Source organism: Coregonus clupeaformis, chromosome 28, assembly GCF_020615455.1.
Source record: "Coregonus clupeaformis isolate EN_2021a chromosome 28, ASM2061545v1, whole genome shotgun sequence".
Lineage (NCBI taxonomy): Eukaryota > Metazoa > Chordata > Actinopteri > Salmoniformes > Salmonidae > Coregonus > Coregonus clupeaformis.
In genome coordinates, this window is record NC_059219.1 from 6,961,107 (window position 1) to 6,984,737 (window position 23,631).

A 23,631-nucleotide genomic window follows, 5' to 3' on the forward strand; every position below is an offset into this window, starting at 1 on the left:
TCATTAATAAATATGTTTTTATTTGAATATTTGGGCTCATGACATGATTCATTCAGTTTGATTTGTCAGTTCAATCACACTAAAGAAGTTTCATATTCAATTCAACATTTTCCAAGTTTCCATTGTCAGTAAGTCAATACTATAATTGTCCTACTGTAAAGTGGGCTACATCATTTTCACTACTTTAGGCATTAAAACAGATTATTTTCATTTCGTTGATTGAATCAAGTGCAGTGCTCTTCTTTCACATTTCTATCATTTACAACAAAAAAAAACATGCTGAAAATCTCTTCAGATCTCAAGGATATCTGAAGGTATTAACACAATGGCCGTGTTTGAGAGCATCAAAACCGTGATGTATCATGGGTAAATTGTGACGGCACTGTCGGCTGCAATGTCGAACAGGCCCAATGTTATTACATTCAGTGTCATTGAATGTGAAATAAGTAAATATTCAATGAAAAGCCATATCAGAGTAGTTGAACATTTCAGTCAGTATGATGTTGATAAAGCTTCAGATTAATGGAGCGAAAACTAGTCAGATTAATGGAGGGAAAACTAGTCAAGTGAATCAATCAAATAACAAAGCCTAGATGCCAATCTGTTTCTGCTTTAGCCAAGTTCGTCTTGCTACAAATAAAATACTATTCCATGACTACCACAGTAGTCACTGCAGATTTAAACATAAACATACAGGTATACAGGAATGCTCATTATTACAGACATCTACATAGAATGGCATATTGCATAGGGTGGTGGCATATGGATCTGGCATAGGAGTGGTAGTGACTCAGCCGCTTTGGAAGTCTAAGAAGTCAATCAATCAAAACCACTAACCAGATCTCTGGGAACAGACTAAAATAAGGACACAGCAAAAAGGCACTTTTGAATTTACTTGGGTTTCTTTCTGCCTCACCCACACTTTTAACACCATTTCATTGATGGGACACGCATCCAAATGCATAATCCTCTAGTGATGTGCAAAACATAAAAACTATCATTTTTCTTGCCCCGGAAACTGGAAAACAATTTTGATTTGAGTAGGGCCCTTATATAATACCCATGAGGCCATACTGTAGTCAAAGATAACATTACCTGTTTCTCTCAGTTTTTCCACTTCCCATTTCACAGCTACAGTTACGTTCTAAAGAGAGTCATTTCAACCAATCAAGAACATCCATGTCACTCTTCTGGAAAAGTAATACTGTTCATGAATCCCTAATGACCAGTGACACGTGACGCTACGCTGGTCACTGCAGGCTGGAAGTGTTATGGTGAGGGTGAGTTAGCTTAGCGGGGTACAGTGCATGGCTTAACACTAAATGTTTCTCACAACAAATAAACAACAGACTAAATCTAAACAGAATCATGGTAGGAAGTTCAATCTATACATTTTGAAAACAGGGATTCCCAATCTAGATGCTACATAAAATCACAGAGAATTACATTCATTAAAGTGTCAATTAAACTAATTTGTTGAACTGCATTTAAACAAAGAATACATTTTCTTTTATTATTATTTATAAAATCAAAGTGCCTTTGCATTGATCTGTGCAAAACTAAACTATTATTGGCTACCATCTAGAGACTGTGTGTGTTACAGCTGAGCTGTGGTAGCCAGATGTAGCATCTCATGTAGGGAGGTAACCAGGTTCTGGAACAGTGTCTCTGCATCCGTCTCTGGACTGGACTTCCACGCCGAACAGGAAGCCACGATCCTGAATCAGGAAGTACAAGTCAGATACCGGACACTTGTAGAGGTTAAACAAATCTGGCCCTCATAGAGAGGACGGAACAACACAGCTGCACTTTCCAACTACTACTATTGAACTTCACCCTTGACCCCACTAACAAGATGACACGGCTAATAGGTGGAATAGCAACTGTTATCTGGTCAAGCATGCATTGTCCAGGACCTAAAGCACCAACATCTATCTAGTGGTATATACTCACAGAGGGATATCTAAACACCATTACTCTCCCTACAGTATTATGTCATCAGAGAGACGGGGAAGGGGAGGAGGGTCCCAAATCATCATTTCACATCCTCTAGTCTAGCTATTCTGTATTTTATTTAGTAATGCACTCATGTGTTGTGTTAGGAGGTTGGAGCTACAGTGGCTTGCGAAAGTATTCACCCCCCCCTTGGCATTTTTCCTATTTTGTTGCCTTACAACCTGGAATTAAAATGGATTTTTAGGGGGTTTGTATCATTTGATTTACACAACATGCCTACCACTTTGAAGATGTAAAATATTTTTTCTTGTGAAACAAACAAGAAATAAGACCAAAAATAAGAAATTTTGACTGTGCATAACTATTAAGAAAAGTCAATACTTTGTAGAGCCACCTTTTGCAGCAATTACAGCTGCAAGTCTCTTGGGGTATGTCTCTATAAGCTTGGCACATCTACCCACTGGGATTTTTGCCCATTCTTCAAGGCAAAACTGCTCCAGCTCCTTCAAGTTGGATGGGTTCCGCTGGTGTACAGCAATCTTTAAGTCATACCACAGATTCTCAATTGGATTGAGGTCTGGGCTTTGACTAGGCCATTCCAAGACATTTAAATGTTTCCCCTTAAACCACTGAAGTGTTGCTTTAGCAGTATGCTTAGGGTCATTGTCCTGCTGGAAGATGAACCTCCATCCCAGTCTCAAATCTCTGGAAAACTGAAATAGGTTTCCCCTCAATAATTTCCCTGTATTTAGCGCAATCCATCATTCCTTCAATTCTGACCAGTTTCCCAGTCCCTGCCAATGAAAAACATCCCCACAGCATGATGCTGCCACCACCATGCTTCACTGTGGGGATGGTGTTCTCAGGGTGATGAGAGGTGTTGGGTTTGCGCCAGACATAGCGTTTTCCTCGATGGCCAGAAAGCTCAATTTTAGTCTCATCTGACCAGAGTACCATCTTCCCTATGTTTGGGGAGTCTCCCACATGCCTTTTGGTGAACACCAAACGTGTTTGCTTATTTTTTTCTTTAATCAATGTATTTTTTCTGGCCACTCTTCCGTAAAGCCCAGCTCTGTGGAGTGTACGCTTAAAGTGGTCCTATGAACAAATACTCCAATCTCCGCTGTGGAGCTTTGCAGCTCCTTCAGGGTTATCTTTGGTCTCTTTGTTGCCTTTCTGATTAATGCCCTCCTTACCTGGTCCGTGAGTTTTGGTGGGCGGCCCTCTCTTGGCAGGTTTGTTGTGGTGCCATATTCTTTAAATTTTTTAATAATGGATTTAATGGTGCTCCGTGGGATGTTGAAAGTTTCTGATATTTTTTTATAACCCAACCCTGATCTGTACTTCTCCACAACTTTGTCCCTGACCTGTTTGGAGAGCTCCTTGGTCTTCATGGTGCCGCTTGCTTGGTGGTGCCCCTTGCTTAGTGGTGTTGCAGACTCTGGGGCCTTTCAGAACAGGTGTATATATACACTGAGATCATGTGACATGTCATGTGACACTTAGATTGCACACAGGTGGACTTTATTTAACTAATTATGTGACTTCTGAAGGTAATTGGTTGCACCAGATCTTATTTAGGGGCTTCATAGCAAAGGGGGTGAATACATATGCACGCACCAATTTTCCGTTATTTATTTTTTATAATTTTTTTAAAAAAGTTATATTTTTTATTTCACTTCACCAATTTGGACTATTTTTTGTATGTCCATTATATGAAATCCAAATAAAAATCCATTTAAATTACAGGTTGTAATGCAACAAAATCGGAAAAACGCCAAGGGGGATGAATACTTTTTCAAGGCACTGTAGGTGATAATGTGTGTGTGTGTGTGTGTGTGTTTACTGGTCAAACTGTGGATGCTGTTACGTGGGGTCAGTGTGTGTGTGTTTACTGGTCAAACTGTGGATGCTGTTGCGTGGGGTCAGTGTGTGTGTGTTTACTGGTCAAACTGTGGATGCTGTTGCGTGGGGTCAGTGTGTGTGTGTGTTTACTGGTCAAACTGTGGATGCTGTTGCGTGGGGTCAGTGTGTGTGTGTGTTTACTGGTCAAACTGTGGATGCTGTTGCGTGGGGTCAGTGTGTGTGTGTTTACTGGTCAAACTGTGGATGCTGTTGCGTGGGGTCAGTGTGTGTGTGTTTACTTGTCAAACTGTGGATGCTGTTGCGTGGGGTCAGTGCGTGCGTGTTTACTGGTCAAACTGTGGACGCTGTTGCGTGGGGTCAGTGTGTGTGTGTGTGTACGTGCGTGTGTAATAGCCCACCTGTCGTCTCTGATGCGGTAGAAGAACCCGTAGCCATGGTGCACCATGGGAGCGACCGCTCCCAGGACTGTGGTGTAGCCAACCAGACTGCTGGACAGGACAAAGTTACCGCCCCCGCCACTGGAGATAGAACGCACACAAATTACACATACCATAAACACACACAAACAATCATACACACACACCTCTTTGAATACAGTGGATCAGTGAAAAGGTCTGGCATAGGAAGTCCCTCCTCCTTGGCGATCAGGTACAGGCCCAGGAGATGTCTGTCAAAACCTTTTCCATTCTGTGCCTCGGCCATCAGTTTGTTGTGCTTGTTGAAGGCCAGCAGCAGGGCTTTCCTCTTAGCCTCAGCCTGGGAGACACACAGAAAGTCAGAGTGTAAGTAGCCTGGTCGCCAGATTTACATGTATGGCATGACAATGAATGAAGAACTAACTGGTTTATTGGACACACACAAACTCTCACACTTACGCTGGCTGCAGGGTTGAGCATGATGCGGCACCAGTTCTGTGCTTCCAGGGTACAGGGCCTCATGGTCTCAGTCCTGCCGTGGTAGAACCTTCTGGTCATCGCTGTCTCATAGCAACTACCTGACCTGGGACGGGGGATTATCATCAATCATCAGTTATGGAGAGAATATTGGGGGGGAAGGATGGATGAATGGATGGATGGATAGATAAATGATGGATGGATAGATGGATGGGCGGGTGGGTGGGTGGATGGATGGATGATGCTGGGCCGGCTCCAGGCATAAGCAACATAAGCCGTCGCTTAAGGCCCCAGGCCGCTAGGGGGCCCCCAACCTCCCCCCAAATGATTATTATTTGAGAGTTAGAATAGTAGAATACACCATGTGCAAGTTCGAAATTTGGTTGTACATCAGCAATTTCTCTCTTGTTATGTCAGCTCTGGCAGTCACTCAATTCACCTTCTAACATGTTTTACATTGGTAAGTTAGTCTAGCCAGCTATCTAAACTTGTTATCATGGCTGAATACAGAACAGGCACACAGGACACGTGCCCAGGGGCCCTGACCTCCAGGGGGCCCCCATTGATTTTGTTAGTCACTCTCACTTAGAAATCATTAACATGGCATAAATCGCTGCAAAATGTGTAGAATTACAATAAATTAACTTTAAAACTGAAAATAATGTATTTTCACCCCATGGCTTAGCTTAGGCCCCAACGAAATCTCGCTTAGGGCCCCCAAAAGGCTAGAGTTGGCCCTGGGTGGGTGGATGGTGTTACCTCCCATGCTGTCTGTAATACGCCAGTTGAAGGGCCAGTTGTATGAAGGTGTCTGGGTGGAGCTTCCTCTGTTTGATAGCTGCTTTCCCAAACGAGGTGAAGGCATAACACACCACCTGCAAGTCCTGGGTCTGGAGACACACACACAGGTCTGTCAAACCAGATATCACACACAGGTCTGTCAAACCAGATATCACACACAGGTCTGTCAAACCAGATATCACACACAGGTCTGTCAAACCAGATATCACACACAGGTCTGTCAAACCAGATATCACACACAGATTAGAGTTGTGTGTGTGAGGTGGGGAGTGTAAGGACTTGTGAGGGTGTGTTTGTGATCAACACAACACCTGCGATGGTCCAATCTGACCACCAGGGAGACGCACAGAGTCATGAATGTGGGTGTGTGTGTGGACTCACAGTCTCAAAGTACTGTTGCTTGGCATGTGCAATGTCACTCCTGACTCTGTCATCCACAGTGAAGACCAACTCTTCAGGAAGAGGCATAGGCCGCACTGTCTCGGAGCCCTACACAGACACACACAATAAAAATGATACTGTTGCTTACTCACAGTGAAATTAACCTGTTTATTACCTGATACATGGAAGTGTAACTGTTTGCCAGTGGGAATAGAGAGCCACTTTATCCTATTGTTCTCAGGTGTGGGCTACGGCGTAAGATCTTCTAAATAGAACCAGAGTGGAATTTTATGCTGAGCCGAGCACGCGGAACCGGCATGCTTATGCCCAGGTTTCACTGAAATGAATACAGTGAGGGAAAAAATTATTTGATCCCCTGCTGATTTTGTACGTTTGCCCACTGACAAAGAAAATGATCAGTCTATAATTTTAATGATAGGTTTATTTGAACAGTGAGACAGAATAACAACAAAAAAATCCAGAAAAACGCATGTCAAAAATGTTATAAATTGATTTGCATTTTAATTTTAATGAGGGAAATAAGTATTTGACCCCTCTGCAAAATATGTCTTGGTAGCAAAACCCTTGTTGGCAATCACAGAGGTCAGACGTTTCTTGTAGTTGGCCACCAGGTTTGCACACATCTCAGGAGGGATTTTGTCCTACTCCTCTTTGCAGATCTTCTCCAAGTCATTAAGGTTTCGAGGCTGACGTTTGGCAACTCGAACCTTCAGCTCCCTCCACAGATTTTCTATGGGATTAAGGTCTGGAGACTGGCTAGGCCACTCCAGGACCTTAATGTGCTTCTTCTTGAGCCACTCCTTTGTTGCCTTGGCCGTGTGTTTTGGGTCATTGTCATGCTGGAATACCCATCCACGACCCATTTTCAATGCCCTGGCTGAGGGAAGGATGTTCTCACCCAAGATTTGATGGTACGTGGCCCCGTCCATCGTCCCTTTGATGCGGTGAAGTTGTCCTGTCCCCTTAGCAGAAAAACACCCCCAAAGCATAATGTTTCCACCTCCATGTTTGACGGTGGGGATGGTGTTCTTGGGGTCATAGGCAGCATTCCTCCTCCTCCAAACACGGCGAGTTGAGTTGATGCCAAAGAGCTCGATTTTGGTCTCATCTGACCACAACACTTTCACCCAGTTCTCCTCTGAATCATTCAGATGTTCATTGGCAAACTTCAGACGGGCCTGTATATGTGCTTTCTTGAGCAGGGGGACCTTGCGGGCGCTGCAGGATTTCAGTCCTTCACGGCATTATGTGTTACCAATTGTTTTCTTGGTGACTATGGTTCCAGCTGCCTTGAGATCATTGACAAGATCCTTGTATGGAGCCCCAGGCCGAGGGAGATTGACAGTTCTTTTGTGTTTCTTCCATTTGCGAATAATCACACCAACTGTTGCCACCTTCTTACCAAGCGGCTTGGCGATGGTCTTGTAGCCCATTCCAGCCTTGTGTAGGTCTACAATCTTGTCCCTGACATCCTTGGAGAGCTCTTTGGTCTTGGCCATGGTGGAGAGTTTGGAATCTGATTGATTGATTGCTTCTGTGGACAGGTGTCTTTTATACAGGTAACAAGCTGAGATTAGGAGCACTCCCTTTAAGAGTGTGCTCCTAATCTCATCTTGTTAACTGTATAAAAAGACACCTGGGAGCCAGAAATCTTTCTGATTGAGAGGGGGTCAAATACTTATTTCCCTCATTAAAATGCAAATCAATTTATAACATTTTTGACATGCGTTTTTCTGGATTTTTTTGTTGTTATTCTGTCTCTCACTGTTCAAATAAACCTACCATTAAAATTATAGACTGATAATTTCTTTGTCAGTGGGCAAACGTACAAAATCAGCAGGGGATCAAATACTTTTTTCCCTCACTGTAGGAGCGTCTCAAACTCAGCAATAGTTATGCGTCCGGTTTAGCAGGCCAGTAAGGCACTTAGAATTAAGGACAAACAAGATATACAGTCACTAAAAATAAGTTCAATAGAAACTGTATTTACCTTCCACTTGCCGTCTGTAGCTTTGAGCTGCTGATCCACATAGTAACACTGAGTTACCAGCACCATGGCATCATACGGGGCATGCTGCAACACACACACAAAGCAGCAATTACCATAGATAGGAGCACGCTCACAACAAAACATAATTACACTACAGCCAACAGAGGAGTATTGTTATCTCAAACCATCGCTCTTTCTCTCTCTACAAACAGTAACTCACGTCACAGTTGGATCCGAAGGTTCCGTCGGCGAAGGAGATGGAGTTGTAGGATTTGTCTCCCCAGCGGATGGTGGGGTCTCCTATCAGCGTTTCCCGGGTCAACTGGGGGTAAAGGCCAAAGGTCAGATTATACCACACTTAGGATGGTATGGTTGCCTGTGGTGTGTGTGTGTGTGTGTGTACGTACCGGTGTGTAGTTCTCTGCAGTAGCGTAGGGTTTAGCATCGTCCAGTGAGACCACAAACAGACTGCTCTGGATGGTCTCTAAGAGGGTCTTATTGGCTGGATCTATACCTATCAGATACTCCCTGGCCTACAGAGAGACCGAGAGAGACAGAGACGTTTAGGGCATGGTGATGTCTGTTCTATACATCCAACTTCAAACACACCATAGCCCAGCGTGTCCTCTCCTCTGAGGTGAGAGCGGCGACTCCATCGCCTGCTGGCTCCCCCTCACAACACTGCTTCACATTGGTCAGCTGCCTACACACGCCACAAACACACAAATACTGATACATACACGCAAAGGCATATAAATACATGCAAATAAATGCAGATGCACACAAATATACCTAAATATCCACCGGCCAGCATACCTGAGCAGCTCTGGAGGGGTAAGAATATGACCGTCACACACTGCATCAAATGAGAAGAAACGGCCCTTACACATCACCACCACATGGGAGGGGCATGGACCCTCGCTCTCTACAACACACAGAAAAAACACATCAATAAATATACACACAAAATTAATCAGTACACACACACACACACACACACACACACACACACACACACACACACACACACACACACACACACACACACACACACACAAAGGCCTATATAAATAACAGAAAGTACTACACACAAAAAAAATACACACATACTAACATCATATTGCATAGGGGTGTGTGGGGGGGGTGGTCACCTACCGGTCTTAAAGTAGTTGATGATGGTATCCTTGGTGACTCCAGGAACTTTGCATGTACAGAACAGCATTCTGAACTGGTCCATATCCAACGCCACATTACCATTCTTATGAGGGTCCAGCCTCTCCCTGTCGGAGATAACAGTCAGAGAGTGTGTACTGAACGTACATAGGTGTGTGTGTTTCAAGTTTTATTAGTCGTATGCATGGGATACACATGGTTTACACCGTCCAACTAAATGCTTACTTGCAGGTTCCTTCTGGACAATGCAACAACAATAAGAAATAAAAGATAAGATAAGGAACGTAAAGTAAATGTCTCAGTAGAACAGAATAAACACTTTAAACAAGTATAATACAGGAAGGCACAATTCATAGGCCAATATTTACACGTGTTTTGGGGAAGGGGGGGATTGGGGGACAAAATGTTTAAATTGTCCATTATTTAGCAATCGTCTGGTAGCAGCAGTTGTGATGCGTGTGCAGCATGAATGTATACACGGAGTGTACAAAACATTAGGAACACAGTCCTAATATTGAGTTGCACCCCCCCTTTTGCCCTTAGAACAGCCTCAATTGAACGAGTCCTACAGGCGGCGAAAACCAACACCATTACAGTGGGAAACGCCAAACTCACCTTACTCCAGGACCTGTCAGCTGGAATACGCCGAAAGCGCCGAGAGTTTGACGAGGTGAAGAAATGCTCCATTGACCGAGGCATCTTTAGGGGATTCAAATACCCAAACGAGCTCAGGATTCTTCACCAAGGAGCCCTGCGACACTTCAAAACTCCCGAAGAGGCAAAACGTTTTTTGAAAGACAACCCCGGTCAATGAGAAATGGACCATTGACTAAATGCGATTAATGCGATTACTGTTATTACTAAAGGAGGTAAGACAACATATAGCCGATATCCAAAGACCCACCGCCCTGCTAAATTTCATTATAGCCGTCCAATCTATATTTATGTTCCTTTAGCTGAGAGGGATAGGCCCCATATTATAACTTAGGCCTACTGTATGTAGGCTGGGCTATTGATTTTATTTTCTCCCTTTCTTAATGTGGTCTGGACGGGGGCTACGTTGTCAGTTACTCAATGCGGGCGGAGAGGATGAGGCATTTCTTTGGTGGGGAGGGGGAGACGTTGTGCGTTGCTAACTGTTCCCGGTCTTTTTTTTTGTTGGAACACAGAATTGTGACTGAGCGGGGAGGTAATAGATCCAACGGGATATGTCGAGTTGTTTGGGAACTCGGCTGGGGTGTTCAGAGATTGTTATTTTATGTAAACCATTTATTTTCCTTTTATGTGAACGCAGCTGTAACTACGATCCACCTTTACCCAGAGATGACTTGCACTAAAGTTCGATTACTGTTCGATGACGATGACTAGTACCTTAAATCTATTGACATGGAACTGCCACGGTCTAGGCCATGCAATAAAACGGAAAAAGATACTATGTACTCTAAAAAAGGAAAAAGCAGACATCGCGCTATTGCAAGAGACACACCTCTGTGATGCTGAACATGCCAAACTCCGCAGAGCTTGGGTGGGACAGGTGTATTTCTCATCTTTCAAATCCAACAGTAGAGGTACAGCAATACTTATCCATAAGAATGTTCCATTCATAATTGACAAAAACATATCTGATCCGGAGGGGAGATTTATCTTGATAACTGGGTCACTGTATGGGCAACCAATTACTATCTTAAACATATACGCCCCTAACACAGACACTCCTGCTTTTATGTCGAAAATGATAACTCTGTTCAATGAGCATTGTGTTTCCTTTGGAGTGTTGGCCGGAGATTTTAATTGTACCCTGAACCCAACCCTAGACAAATCATCTCAAATCACCACCACAAATCCTAGATCTGCAAAGATGTTGAACTCTCTTACTAAAGAGATGGGACTGATAGATATCTGGAGAGAGACTAATAGCTCAGCTATGGACTATACATACTACTCTAATGTCCATAACACCTACTCCCGTATAGATTACATTTTTATCCCAAAGAGTTTCATAAATTCAGCCACGTGTACAATCGGACCCATAGCGCTTTCGGATCACGCCTTTGTCCACCTCCGCTTTGACCTCTGCAAAAACATCCCGAGATCAAAGAGCTGGAAATTCAACACCTCCATGCTATCAAACGAAGCATTCCATACATTGGTAACTACATGGATAGACAACTACACACAAGACAACAAAGATTCTCCTGTTTCTCCGGCCACAATGTGGGACGCTGCTAAAGCCACACTAAGAGGTCATCTAATTGCATATGCTTCCTCTAAGAAAAAAGCAATGGAAGCACACAGGCTAGATCTGGAGAGGGAGCTGGAACGCTGTGAAAAAGTACATAAACAATCCCCAGACAGCACCTCCTGGAGTCAACTTAAAGCAGCCAAAGCCAAACTGAATTTGGACTATACTCGGGAGATTAAAAAAAAAGTTTTCTTTACTAAACAGAAATACCATGAGTATAGCAATAGGCCTAGTAGATTGCTTGCTTATCAATTAAAAAAAGAGCAGTCAGAGCGTACAATTATGGCTATCCGAACAGCAGAGGATGAGGTCACATATGATCCAAAAAAGATCAATTTAACTTTTCATGATTTTTACTGCAAACTATATACCTCTGAGAGAAAACACACGGAGGCAGAACTCCACTCCTTCCTAGAGGGAATCTCGCTACCTAAACTATCAGAGACCGACCAAGAAGATCTCAACTCCCCCTTCACTCCTGAGGAGATCCTGGAGGCAATTACCTCCATGCCACCTAACAAGTCCCCAGGCCCAGATGGATTCCCCAGAGAGTTCTACAAAGCTTTTTGGCCCCAGCTTAGCCCTATTTTCATGCCAATGCTGGAGGATTTTTGCAAAAACTGAGTTCTCCCAGACTCAATGCACACAGCTCGCATTACAGTGTTGCTCAAAAAGACAAGGATCCCCTATCCTGCTCCTCCTTCCGGCCCATAAGCTTGTTGGATTTCGACTACAAAATAATCACCAAATTGCTCGCCAAAAGACTAAACACTCTTCTTCCCAAAATAATAAAAGCGGACCAGACGGGATTTATTAGAGACAGATACTCTTCTGATAACATTCGCCGTCTTTTTGATATTATTGATCAAGTAAACGCACAGAAGACCCCTGTCCTGCTGGCTTCACTGGATGCTGAGAAGGCGTTCGACAGGATGGAGTGGAGCTTTCTGTTCTCAGTCTTAGAGAAGTTCAACATGGGCCCAAACTTTATTAAATGGATCAAATCACTATACTCTCATCCAAATGCCATGGTGACTACTAACGGACTGAACTCTGACAGATTCCCTTTGGGACGGGGCACAAGACAAGGGTGCTCGCTGTCCCCCCTGCTCTACTTGTTGGGGCGGAGCCTCTGGCAGAGTTGATAAGGAGCAATCCAAGTATTATGGGTGTTCCTGCAGGCGGCCTGCAGCACAAGATTTCGCTTACGCGGATGATGTCTTGCTCTACATATCCAACCCTGAGAAATCCCTTCCTCCCATCTTAGATACAATTGCTCAGTATGGCACGTTTTCAGGTTATAAGATTAATTTTAACAAATCCACTGTCTGCCCTCTCAATATTATACTCACCAGTTCTATGAAGACACTATGCCCATTCCAATGGAAGACACAGGGGTTTCAATACCTTGGGATATTCATAACACCAGATCTGAATAGGCTTTTCAAAGAGAATTATCTTCCACTCCTGGATCAAATCAAGAACAACCTCCAAACCTGGATCTCCCTCCCAATTAGCTTAGTAGGAAGAATTAATGTAATCCGTATGAACATCCTCCCTAGACTGAACTATTTATTTCAGATGCTCCCATGCTATCTCCCAGCTTCCTTTTTCAAAACAATTAACCAAAGCATCACCAAATTTATATGGGGCAATAAAAAACCTAGGATCAAGCTTTCCACTCTATCGAAACCTGAATCTAAGGGTGGTCTTTCCCTTCCCTCCCTTCAATTGTACTACTGGTCTGCCCAAATCCGCAACATGCTAACATGGATCACAAACAGACAAGAGTCAACGTGGAGCCAGATAGAAGCCCAATCTTGTGGTTCATTGCCACTAAGCTCAACTATATTCATTGATAACTTTAGTGAAGTGGGCAACATAGCCAAAACATTTGTGATTTACAGTACCCTACGAGCGTGGAGGGACTGTAAGAAATACTTGGGCATCTCCTCCCAAATATGTTCTCACTCGCCTATAGTAGGCAACCCAGACTTGCCAAAAGCCCTGAGAGATGCCAACTTTAATCTTTGGCATACTCTAGGAATCAGGACCTTTTCAGACCTATTTCATCAGAAGACCACTACACTGAAATCCTTTCAAGAGCTCTGCAATGAATTCAATGTGCCAAGATCCCATTTTTAAAATATCTACAAATTAGACATGTCATCTCCTCATTTACTTCCAAGAGGAGGTTTAGAACTCAGTTGAATGAAGTTGAAACCCTTCTTGTCACAGCACAATCCATTAAAGGCAAAATATCCTATATCTATAGACTCCTTTCTGAGAAAGGAGGATCCTCCTTTACTCCTTTGAAAATAATATGGGAAAAGGACCTTGGTCTGACTATCAGTGACGAGTTATGGGCGGAGGTTTGCGACAGGGTATACTGCTCCTCTACTAATGTAAAAATGAAAGAATCTAATTACAAATTTTTGTACAAATTTTATTACACTCCCCTGAGACTCCATAAAATGAAAACAGACATTTCTCCTAATTGTAACAGATGTACCTCTGAAAGTGGAACCTATATGCATGTATTTTGGAGCTGCAGAGAGATTGCCAGATTTTGGCAATCTATACATACTGCTGCACAGAAAATACTAGATGTACAGTTTGATATGACCCCGTGTCTCTATCTTCTTAATGCCCAGCAGGACTTTGTTCTTGATCCTGACAGAGAAAATTTGCTCATGACCATTACATACTTTGCTAAGAAATGTATTCTTCTATTGTGGGCCTCTAATACTTCTCCTACATTTAAAATGTGGATTGACCAGATTGTTGACTTTCTCCCCCTTGAAAAGCTCACTTATGACCTCCACAAGAGACAGCCCAAGTTTGATAGACTCTGGTCTCCACTACTCAACTATATTTCAAATTGGACAGAGTGAATGGGGGAATCAGGGAGATGGGCAGATGCGTGTTGTGTAAGGTGCTGTAAAACCTAAAAACTAATTATTGGCTCGTCATCTCAGCTAAGGCTGGAAATAGCTAATAAGAACCTTGATAGTGCTGCTGCAAGTTCTATAATTTAAATTTTGTTATAATTATTATTTGTGTGTGTATGTATGTATGTATGTGTGTATGTATGTATATATATGTATGTATATATATATACATATATAAAACATTTTTTTTTTAAATTATTATTATTATTTTTTTTTAAATTTTTTAATTCACATCTGTGAATGTGGAATGTGTTTGGTTGGCTGATTGAAAACTTAATAAAACTTTAAATAAAAAAAAAAAAAAAAAAAAAAGAACAGCCTCAATTCATTACATTTACATTTTACATTTTAGTCATTTAGCAGACGCTCTTATCCAGAGCGACTTACAGGAGCAATTAGGGTTAAGTGCCTTGCTCAAGGGCACATTAACGTCATTTAGCAGACGCTCTTAGCCAGAGCGACTCACAAATTGGTGCGTTCACCCTATAGCCAGTGGGATAACCACTTTACAATTTGGGGGGGGTTAGAAGGATTACTTTATCCTATCCCAGGTATTCCTTAAAGAGGTGGGGTTTCAACACTTTGTAGAGGCATGGACTCTACAAAGTGTTGAAAGCGTTCCACAGGGATGCTGGTCTATGTTGACTCCAATGCTTCCTTCCCACAGTTGTGTCAAGTTGGTTGGATGTCCTTTGGGTGGTGGACCATTCTTGATTCACATGGGAAACTGTTGAGCGTGAAAAACCCTGCAGCGTTGCAGTTCTTGACACACTCAAGGATCATAGCTTTCACCTGGATTCACCTGGTCAGTCTATGTCATGGAAAGAGCAGGTGTTCCTAATGTTTTGTACACTCAATGTGTGTGTGTCTTACGTGCGGAGCAGGTCCCAGTACTGTAGAGTGTGCCACATGCTTACGCTGGTCCTCTGTAGCTGTACTCCCTCTGTAGGGGGCCAGCAGTGCTCTAGGTAGGGTGCAGGACCTCCGAAGTTCACATTCAACTGGGAGGGGTAACGCAATTCCAGATAGGCTGCATCCAGCCACCACTCCTCCAACTGGGGGTCAACACACACACAATAAAGATGAAACACTGCAGGGGAACACCGTAATGACTAGTATTTAAAACACTCAAAGTTTCCCTTTTGCAGTTACTCAGGGTCGAGCATGGTGTGTGCCCAGTTCTCCCAGGTTCTAGCTGTGCAGTGTGTTGTGTGTGTGTGTGTGTTGAGTGTGTGTACCCAGTTCCTGTGTGTCCTGGCTCTCTGCAGTAGTTTTTGGTGCAGGTCTTTGCCGATGCCCTCTCCAAACCTCTTCAATATGGCCGCAGTCACCTGGTACTCCTCCTCTGTAGCAAACGGCCGCACTGGAACATACACACAGACATTTCAGTTACTCGACAAACACACATGGTTCAGGGTCCATGCTAACGGAGCTTCTCGTTCACACATGCAGCTGGCATCTCACCTGCATCCAGGTACTTGGCGAGGCTCCCCTCTAGAGACGGTACAGGGAGAGGAGGCAGTCTATGCTGGTACTGAAATGTCTGCTCAGCGGGGGACTCTGACACCTGGTTGGCCATGTCACCTACAGCACCAAAACACCTGGTTAGCCATGTTGTCACATTCAGCACCAAAACACCTGGTTGGCCATGTTGTCACATTCAGCACCAAAACACCTGGTTGGCCATGTTGTCACCTACAGCACCAAAACACCAGGTTAGCCATGTTGTCACCTACAGCACCAAAACACCTGGTTGGCCATGTTGTCACCTACAGCACCAAAACACCAGGTTAGCCATGTTGTCACCTACAGCACCAAAACACCTGGTTGGCCATGTTGTCACCTACAGCACCAAAACACCTGGTTAGCCATGTTGTCACATACAGCATCAAAACACCTGGTTAGCCATGTGGTCACATACAGCACCAAAACACCTGATTAGCCATGTGGTCACCTACAGCACCAAAACACATGGTTGGCCATGTGGTCACCTACAGCACCAAAACACCTGGTTGGCCATGTGGTCACCTACAGCACCAAAACACCTGGTTGGCCATGTTGGTACCTACAGCACCAAAACACCTGGTTAGCCATGTGGTCACCTACAGCACCAAAACACCTGGTTGGCCATGTTGTCACATACAGCACCAAAACACCTGGTTAGCCATGTTGTCACCTACAGCACCAAAACACCTGGTTGGCCATGTTGTCACCTACAGCACCAAAACACCTGGTTGGCCATGTTGTCACCTACAGCACTGTAAAAGGAATTTCCAGGTGAACAAAAGAGAAGAGCAGTCGCAGATAGTCAATTTAAAACCAATACTGTTTATTACAAGTTGCAACAGGGAAACAGCATCCAGACTGTACCTTAATGTCTTAATCAGACAGCACCAAATGTTCTGTCAACAGCAGCCTGAGAGGCTTGTAGCAAGTCAAAACAAAAAGGCAACGACTTTGTCAGCTGCTACGGAATCACAGTGTTCACAGGATGTCATCAATACAATACAACAGTGAATAATCAGTGTGTCCTCCAGTCTGGCATCATGCACTATCATTCAGCATCAAGTCTATTGACCATCAACCCACACCTTGTATGTCACAAAACAGAAACTCCAATATGCTAACCATTGTGTTGATCACTCTAAACTCAATATTAACTTCAGTCATCTTAGATTTCCCCATTACAAGCACCAAAAGACCTGGTTAGCCATAGACCTACTGTCCCCTAGCCTGGTAGACTCTACAAATCCAAGTGTGGACTGAACAAGCCTCCACTCTCGTCTAACTTTGAGATAAAAAATAATAAATCAAAACAGTTCCTTTACAAGTCAGAATGTTGAATAAACTTCATTTGAAGTTACTCTGTAGATTGTCCATGGGGTCGGTCCATCAGCTGGTCGAAATTAAAATGATTTAAAGTATTATTAAATTGACTTCAAAACTGGGGTCTGTGTGTGGTTATCACGATATGTTTGCTCATCAACCAAGGCAGGTGCACAAGACAGAAGGAAGTACATGCACCCGATGCATGCATACTAACTGAAGTCTTGCAGATGTTTACATAGATTTGCGCATGTGCCAGGTGATAGAAATGTCTCGCAATATACATTTCTACCGACAAAAATATCCCGCTTTGTCTAGCGTATTTTGTTTTGTTGACATTTGGAAAGCACAAACAGATTTTGGACCAGGCTAACTGTTAGGGAGAGTGGGGTAAGTTGAGACATTTTGAGGGAAATATAGTATTCTTTCTAACAAATATATATTTCAGGATGTTGTGTATCCCTGGAAATAATCAGAATTCATGTAAACAGTTTTGAAAACATAGCTTGTCCAAAAAAAGTGGTCTCTTGGCACAACATACCCTGGGTATGGGGTAAGCTGAGCTGTGGGACAGGGTAAGTTAAACTGCCTACAAATGTCTGTACTGAATGAAATATTACCACTACCTTTTTAAAACCATGTCTACCTTTATTTTCCAAACACAATCACTTTAAAAAATATATTTTAATCACTTTAAGCACCTTTTAAAGCTGCAATATGTAACTTTTTGTGCGACCTGACCAAATTCACATAGAAATGTGAGTTATAGATCTGTCATTCTCGTTGAAAGCAAGTCTAAGACGCAGTAGATATGTTCTATGTGCGCTATTTCTATGCTTCCCGTTCTTAAGTTTAGTTTTTGCGTCTTTTACTTTCAGTTTTGTACACCAGCATCAAATAGCTGAAAATACAATATTTTTGGTTATTGAAAATATTTCACAGTGGTTTAGATAATAATAATATGCCATTTAGCAGACGCTTTTTTCCAAAGCGACTTACAGTCATGTGTGCATACATTTTTACGTATGGGTGGTCCTGGGGATCGAAGCCACTACCCTGGCGTTACAAGCGCCATGCTCTACCAATTGAGCTACAGAGAACCAATGATGGTACATTGATTCTCTATACCCATCACACTCAACTCTGGACATCAAAGCCAGTTCCACTGCGTTTTTTCATTGTTCTCCTCTAATCAGGGACTGATTTAGACCTGGGACATCAGGTGGGTGGTATTCATTATCAGGTAGAACAGAAAACCAGCAGGCTCTGGACCTCATAGGGTAAGAGTTGAATAACATTGCTCTACACACTGAGTGTACAAAACATTAGGAACACCTTCCTAATATTGAGTTGCACCCCTTTTCGCCCTCAGAAGAGCCTCAATTCGTTGGGGAATGGACTCTACAATGTGTCGAAAGCGTTACACAGGGATGCTGGCCCATGTTGACTCCAACGCTTTGTCAAGTTGGCTGGATGTGCTTTGGGTGGTGGACCATTCTTGATACACACGGGAAACTGTTGAGCGTTAAAAACCCAGCAGCGTTGCAGTTCTTGACACACTCAATCCGGTGCGCCTGGCATCTACTATCATACCCCCTTCAAAGGCACTTAAATATTTTGTCTTGCAAAGTCACCCTCTGATTGGCACACATACACAATCCACATCTCAATTGTCTCAAGGCTTAAAATCTTTATATAACATGTATCCTCCCCTTCATCTACACTGATTGAAGTAGATTTAAAAAGGTGACATCAATAAGGGATCATAGCTTTCACCTGGTCAGTATATGTAATGGAAAGAGCAGGTGTTCCTAATGTTTTGTACACCCAGTGCAAAACATTAGCAACACCTGCTCTTTCCATGACAGACTGCTCTTACCTCATATTCCAGCAATAATGCGTCGCATTATGCCTGAAAAAAAAAATCAATTTGCTCAACTTGCCATTGGCTCAATTTACCCCAAGGCAAACATTTACTATATTAGCCCACATAACTACAAGGATGCACTTTCATGCTAGGTTTCGGACCTCATACTGAAGCTTATAGAGACTCCAACTGAGGTATTTATTTGTATTTATTAGGGATCCCCATTAGCCCTGGGGTCCAAACACATTAAGGCACTTACATCACACATAAAACAAAAGATAACAGTACATCATATAACATTATTACACCACCAAATATCTACAATGCAAAATGTATAATACCACCATACAACAATATTACAATGTACGTGTGTGTAGAGTGCATGTGTGTGCGTATGCCTGTACCTGTGTGTGTCTCTTCACAGTCCCAGCTGTTCCATAAGGTGTATTTCTATCAGTTTTTTTAAAATCTGATACTACTGCTTGCATCAGTTACCTGATGTGGAATAGAGTTCCATGTAGTCATGGCTCTATGTAGTACTGTGTGCCTCCCATAGTCTGTTCTGGACTTGGGGATAGTGACGAGACCTCTGGTGGCATGTCTTGTGGGGTATGCATGGGTGTCCGAGCTGTGTGCTAGTAGTTTAAACAGACAGCTCGGTGCATTCAGCTTGTCAACACTTCTTACAAAAACAAGTAGTGATGAAGTCAATCTCTCCTCCACTTTGAGCCATGAGAGATTGATATGCATTTTATTAATGTTAGCTCTCCGTGTACATTTAAGGGCCAGCCGTGCTGCCCTGTTCTGAGCCAATTGAAATGTTCCTAAGTCCCTCTTTGTGGTACCTGACCACATGACTGAACAGTAGTCCAGGTGCGACAAAACTAGGGCCTGTAGGATCTGCCTTGTTGATAGTGTTGTTAAGAAGGCAGAGCAGCGCTTTATTATGGACAGAGTTCTCCCCATCTTAGTTACTGTTGTATCAACATGTTTTGACCATGACAGTTTACAATCCAGGGTTACACCAAGCAGTTTAGTCACCTCAATTTCCTCATTATTCATTATAAGATTTAGTTTAGGTTTAGGGTTTAGTGAATGATTTGTCCCTCTGTTTCAGGTTCCATAGAGGGGGAGGGGCTTCCCACCATAATGGCTGCCCATCCTGTGTTTTCTCTTGACGTGTTGCGGTGCAGAATCTGGTTGCTGACCTACTCCCAACATGTTCTCCAGACCCTGAAGGGCAGGTTACTGCCTATAGCTGTTAACCGTGTGGTCGGTGTATCAAACTAAGCAGCTCATTCGCGAAAACCCTGAATATTGTATTGAATGTGGAGTGTGCAATTTGAAGAGATTAGTATGAAAATGTATGCACTAACTGTAAGTCGCTCTGGATAAGAGCGTCTGCTAAATGACAAATGTAATGTAATGTAAAATGTAAATACAATGCTTTTAGTTTTTGAAATATTTAGGACTAACTTATTCCTTGCCACCCATTCTAAAACTAACTGCAGCTCTTTGTTAAGTGTTGTAGTCATTTCAGTTGCTGTAGTAGCTGACGTGTATAGTGTTGAGCCATCCGCATACATAGACACACTGGCTTTACTCAAAGCCAGTAGCATGTCATTAGTAAAGATTGAAAAAAGTAAGGGGCCTAGGCAGCTGCCCTGAGGAATTCCTGATTCTACCTGGATTATGTTGGAGAGGCTTCCATTAAAGAACACCCTCTGTGTTCGGTTATCCACAATATAGCAGGGGGTGTAAAGCCATAACACATATGTTTTTCCAGCAGCAGACTGTGATCGATAATGTCAAAAGCCGCACGGAAGTCTAACAAAACAGCCCCCACAATCTTTATCATACATTTCTCTCAGCCAATCATCAGTCATTTGTGCAAGTGCTTGTTGAATGTCCTTCCCTATAAGCATGCTGAAAGTCTGTTGTCAATTTGTTTACTGTAAAATAGCATTTTATATTGTCAAACACCATTTTCCCCAAAAGTTTACTAAGGGTTGGTAACAGGCTGATTGGTCGGCTATTTGAGCCAGTAAATGGGGCTTTAGTATTCTTGGGTAGCGGAATGACTTTTGCTTCCCTCCAGGCCTGAGGGCACACACTTTCTAGTAGGCTCAGATTTAACATATGGCAAATAGGAGGGGCAATATTGTCCGCTATTATCTTCAGTCATTTTCCATCCAAGTTGTCAGACCCCGGTGGCTTGTCATTGTTGATAGACAACAATAATTTGTTCAACTATACTTGGATGTATAGTGTCTGCGTTTGTTGCTGGCATGTCATGCCTAAGTTTGCTAATATTGCCAATGAAAAAATAATTAAAGTAGTTGGCCATATCAGTGGCCAATATCAGTGGGTTCATCTGATTCAATGAATGATGGAGCTGAGTTTGCCTTTTTATAGAACAATCTTTAAATTATCTACTTTAGTTTAGATACAAGCATCATGAAACCTCCAACACAAATTCATGACTTGGTGAAAATCTGTTTTTTGGACTAAAGTTAACTTCCTTACCACTTTTTCCATATTTGGTCAAATTATTAATTTTGTTTATGGTTTCCTAGAAACAAGGGTGGCTCAACCTACCCCTTTGGCTCAATTTACCCCAATCTCCCCTACTACAGTACAGTCATTATCTACAAAGATAGTTGTATAATTTGTAGCTGGGCAATTCCATTGTAACGGAATTACTCTTTAAAATGTATGCCAAACAAAAACCATTGACTTCGAAGTTTAACAAACCATACAACCAAATCGGAGTATCAGAGTAATTCCAAAATAACATGGAATTGCCCAGCTAGCTAGACTCGCAGGCCAGCTGCAATTTTTATTATTCGAGCTTGGTGGCGCAGCCTTGTACCAATCGCATTAATAAGCACTTGTATAGCACATTTGCTCAGCAATTGATTACCATATAAATTCTGGCTACATAACCATATGATCAAACATAGTTAGCTAGCAAGCCAGTTCTACTTACTGCAGAAGCAAGTGCACTAGCTAGCTATAAAATAGTTGGCCCGAGGCCGTTGCATTGTTTTCACCCACCGCTCAAATGTAGGTCAGATTCAGTTTGCAGTCTGATCGAAGCAGCTTAATCCCACAAACATGACAAGCAAACTCACTTTAGTATTTTGCGAATTCCGATATGTGAAAAGTTGTCTTCAGTCGTCCATGCAAAATAAAAAAATAATGTTGCGGATATTGTCTAGACTAGACTGCGGAGGAAGGCGCTCGTGGTGTATCCAGCGCTTCTCATCACCTTTCACCCAGTAAGTGGTCATGGTTAGAAGGGATACAGCTTTGGTCATGGTTAGAAAGGATACAGCTTTTGTCAAATTAACGTCAAGTGTATTTATTTTGGCATTTTAGCTAAGTCTGACCTTTTTCCTAATGTGGGGATCTAGATGTGATGACTAGCTTAGAAGGAATGCATTAATGATTAAACATAATGGGTTTGTACTGTACTGATATAAATTGTTTCACATAACAAGCTGTGATTCATGTGAGGAACGTTAGGGGGTAGGATGAGATAAGACTTGTATTTCTCACAGACACATACACACTGCCTCTTTGTTATACCGCGCTCAAGGACGTGTACTGCAAAAGTGCTGACTTTCTGGATAAGTTGCAAAACAACTAGACACCTGGCAACGGTGGAGCGCCAAGGGGCTGGGACCAGCCTGTGCGCCAACGGATAGGCTGAGTAAGTCTAAACCACGCTCAGTCTCTACTCTGATTGGCCAGCAGGGAGCGGGAACTATCTCTGTCAGAGTATTTGAAGAAGAACTTAGAACAATGGCTTAGTTCTCTGTCTGCCCTGCGTGGTATCTCAGTGAGCCCGTATACGAACTCTCATACTTATCATCTATACATTTGCATTTAATACATTTAGCTTGGATTGAACACTTGTTGAACATGTTTTCTCTTATTCCAATACCAGATTTGAATTGACGCAATTTTTAACACTAATCTTAACCTAATTCTCTTAACCTGCTACATTAATTATCCTAACCTGCTGTGTAAATTCTCCTAACCTGCTACGAAAAGTCAAATCTGAAAAAGCTGTATCCAATCTAGTCAAAACCCCAGTTAGCGGACTGCCAACACCCGGAAGAGAGGAGTGGGGACATTATTACACGTGACTTGGCTTTATTCATTCTACCATGGATATCGATTGTGAGACTGCTAAAACACTCCTCTTAAAATAGTTGTTTGATCTTTACATGAGGCCAGATGTGCATGCATTCTTGTACGGTTGTACTTTTAGATTATCAACATTAGATCCTGGTGCATTACCTGCCATCACGGTGTATATGAAACATCACACAAACTGTGATCAGTGATGATCATGGCACCATACAGATTACAGAAACAGCATCATTTTAAGGCAACGTTACACATTTAATGCGCAATGGGTTGTACCATAACAAGCACATAAAGGCTTCATAATTCATAACGGTCACGTTAACTGGCTGATATTATCTCATAGAACATAACATATAAGATCTCCTAAGCCTTAATTTCTGTGTATATCCCAAAACCCCATTATTTCCCAATTAGAAATGGCCAACGAAGCAAAGACAGAAAATGCTAACTCATTTCTGATATAGATATAACGTGATTTGACATCATTTTATCTGTGGCCAAAGACC

The 23,631-nt window shown here is 42.6% G+C and overlaps 1 protein-coding gene across 1 annotated transcript; it reads right to left on the bottom strand.

Moving 5' to 3' along the window:
- LOC121542678 (peroxisomal carnitine O-octanoyltransferase-like) lies at positions 1 to 22,224 on the bottom strand. The gene is made up of 16 exons (XM_041852164.1): positions 22,102 to 22,224; positions 15,739 to 15,858; positions 15,513 to 15,637; positions 15,148 to 15,329; positions 9,064 to 9,188; positions 8,725 to 8,833; positions 8,518 to 8,611; positions 8,316 to 8,441; positions 8,129 to 8,230; positions 7,909 to 7,992; positions 5,898 to 6,005; positions 5,475 to 5,605; positions 4,698 to 4,821; positions 4,406 to 4,578; positions 4,221 to 4,340; positions 1 to 1,718 (listed from the first exon to the last, which is right to left on the bottom strand). The coding sequence occupies exons 2-16, from the start codon at positions 15,851 to 15,853 to the stop codon at positions 1,598 to 1,600; spliced, it is 1,839 nt and encodes a 612-aa protein (XP_041708098.1). The 5' UTR covers positions 15,854 to 15,858; positions 22,102 to 22,224; the 3' UTR covers positions 1 to 1,597.
- Positions 22,225 to 23,631: the final 1,407 nt, after the last annotated feature.

Bases quoted from the DNA above. Each gene is read 5' to 3' on its own strand.
- LOC121542678 (XM_041852164.1), bottom strand. From the start codon at position 15,853: ATGGCCAACCAGGTGTCAGAGTCCCCCGCTGAGCAGACATTTCAGTAC. The intron at 7,993-8,128 runs GTGAGTTACTGT...TGTGTGTTGCAG, and splicing joins CCTTCGGATCCAACTGTGAC to CATGCCCCGTATGATGCCAT. The intron at 4,341-4,405 runs GTGTGTGTGTAT...TTCTATCTCCAG, and splicing joins GATCCACTGTATTCAAAGAG to TGGCGGGGGCGGTAACTTTG.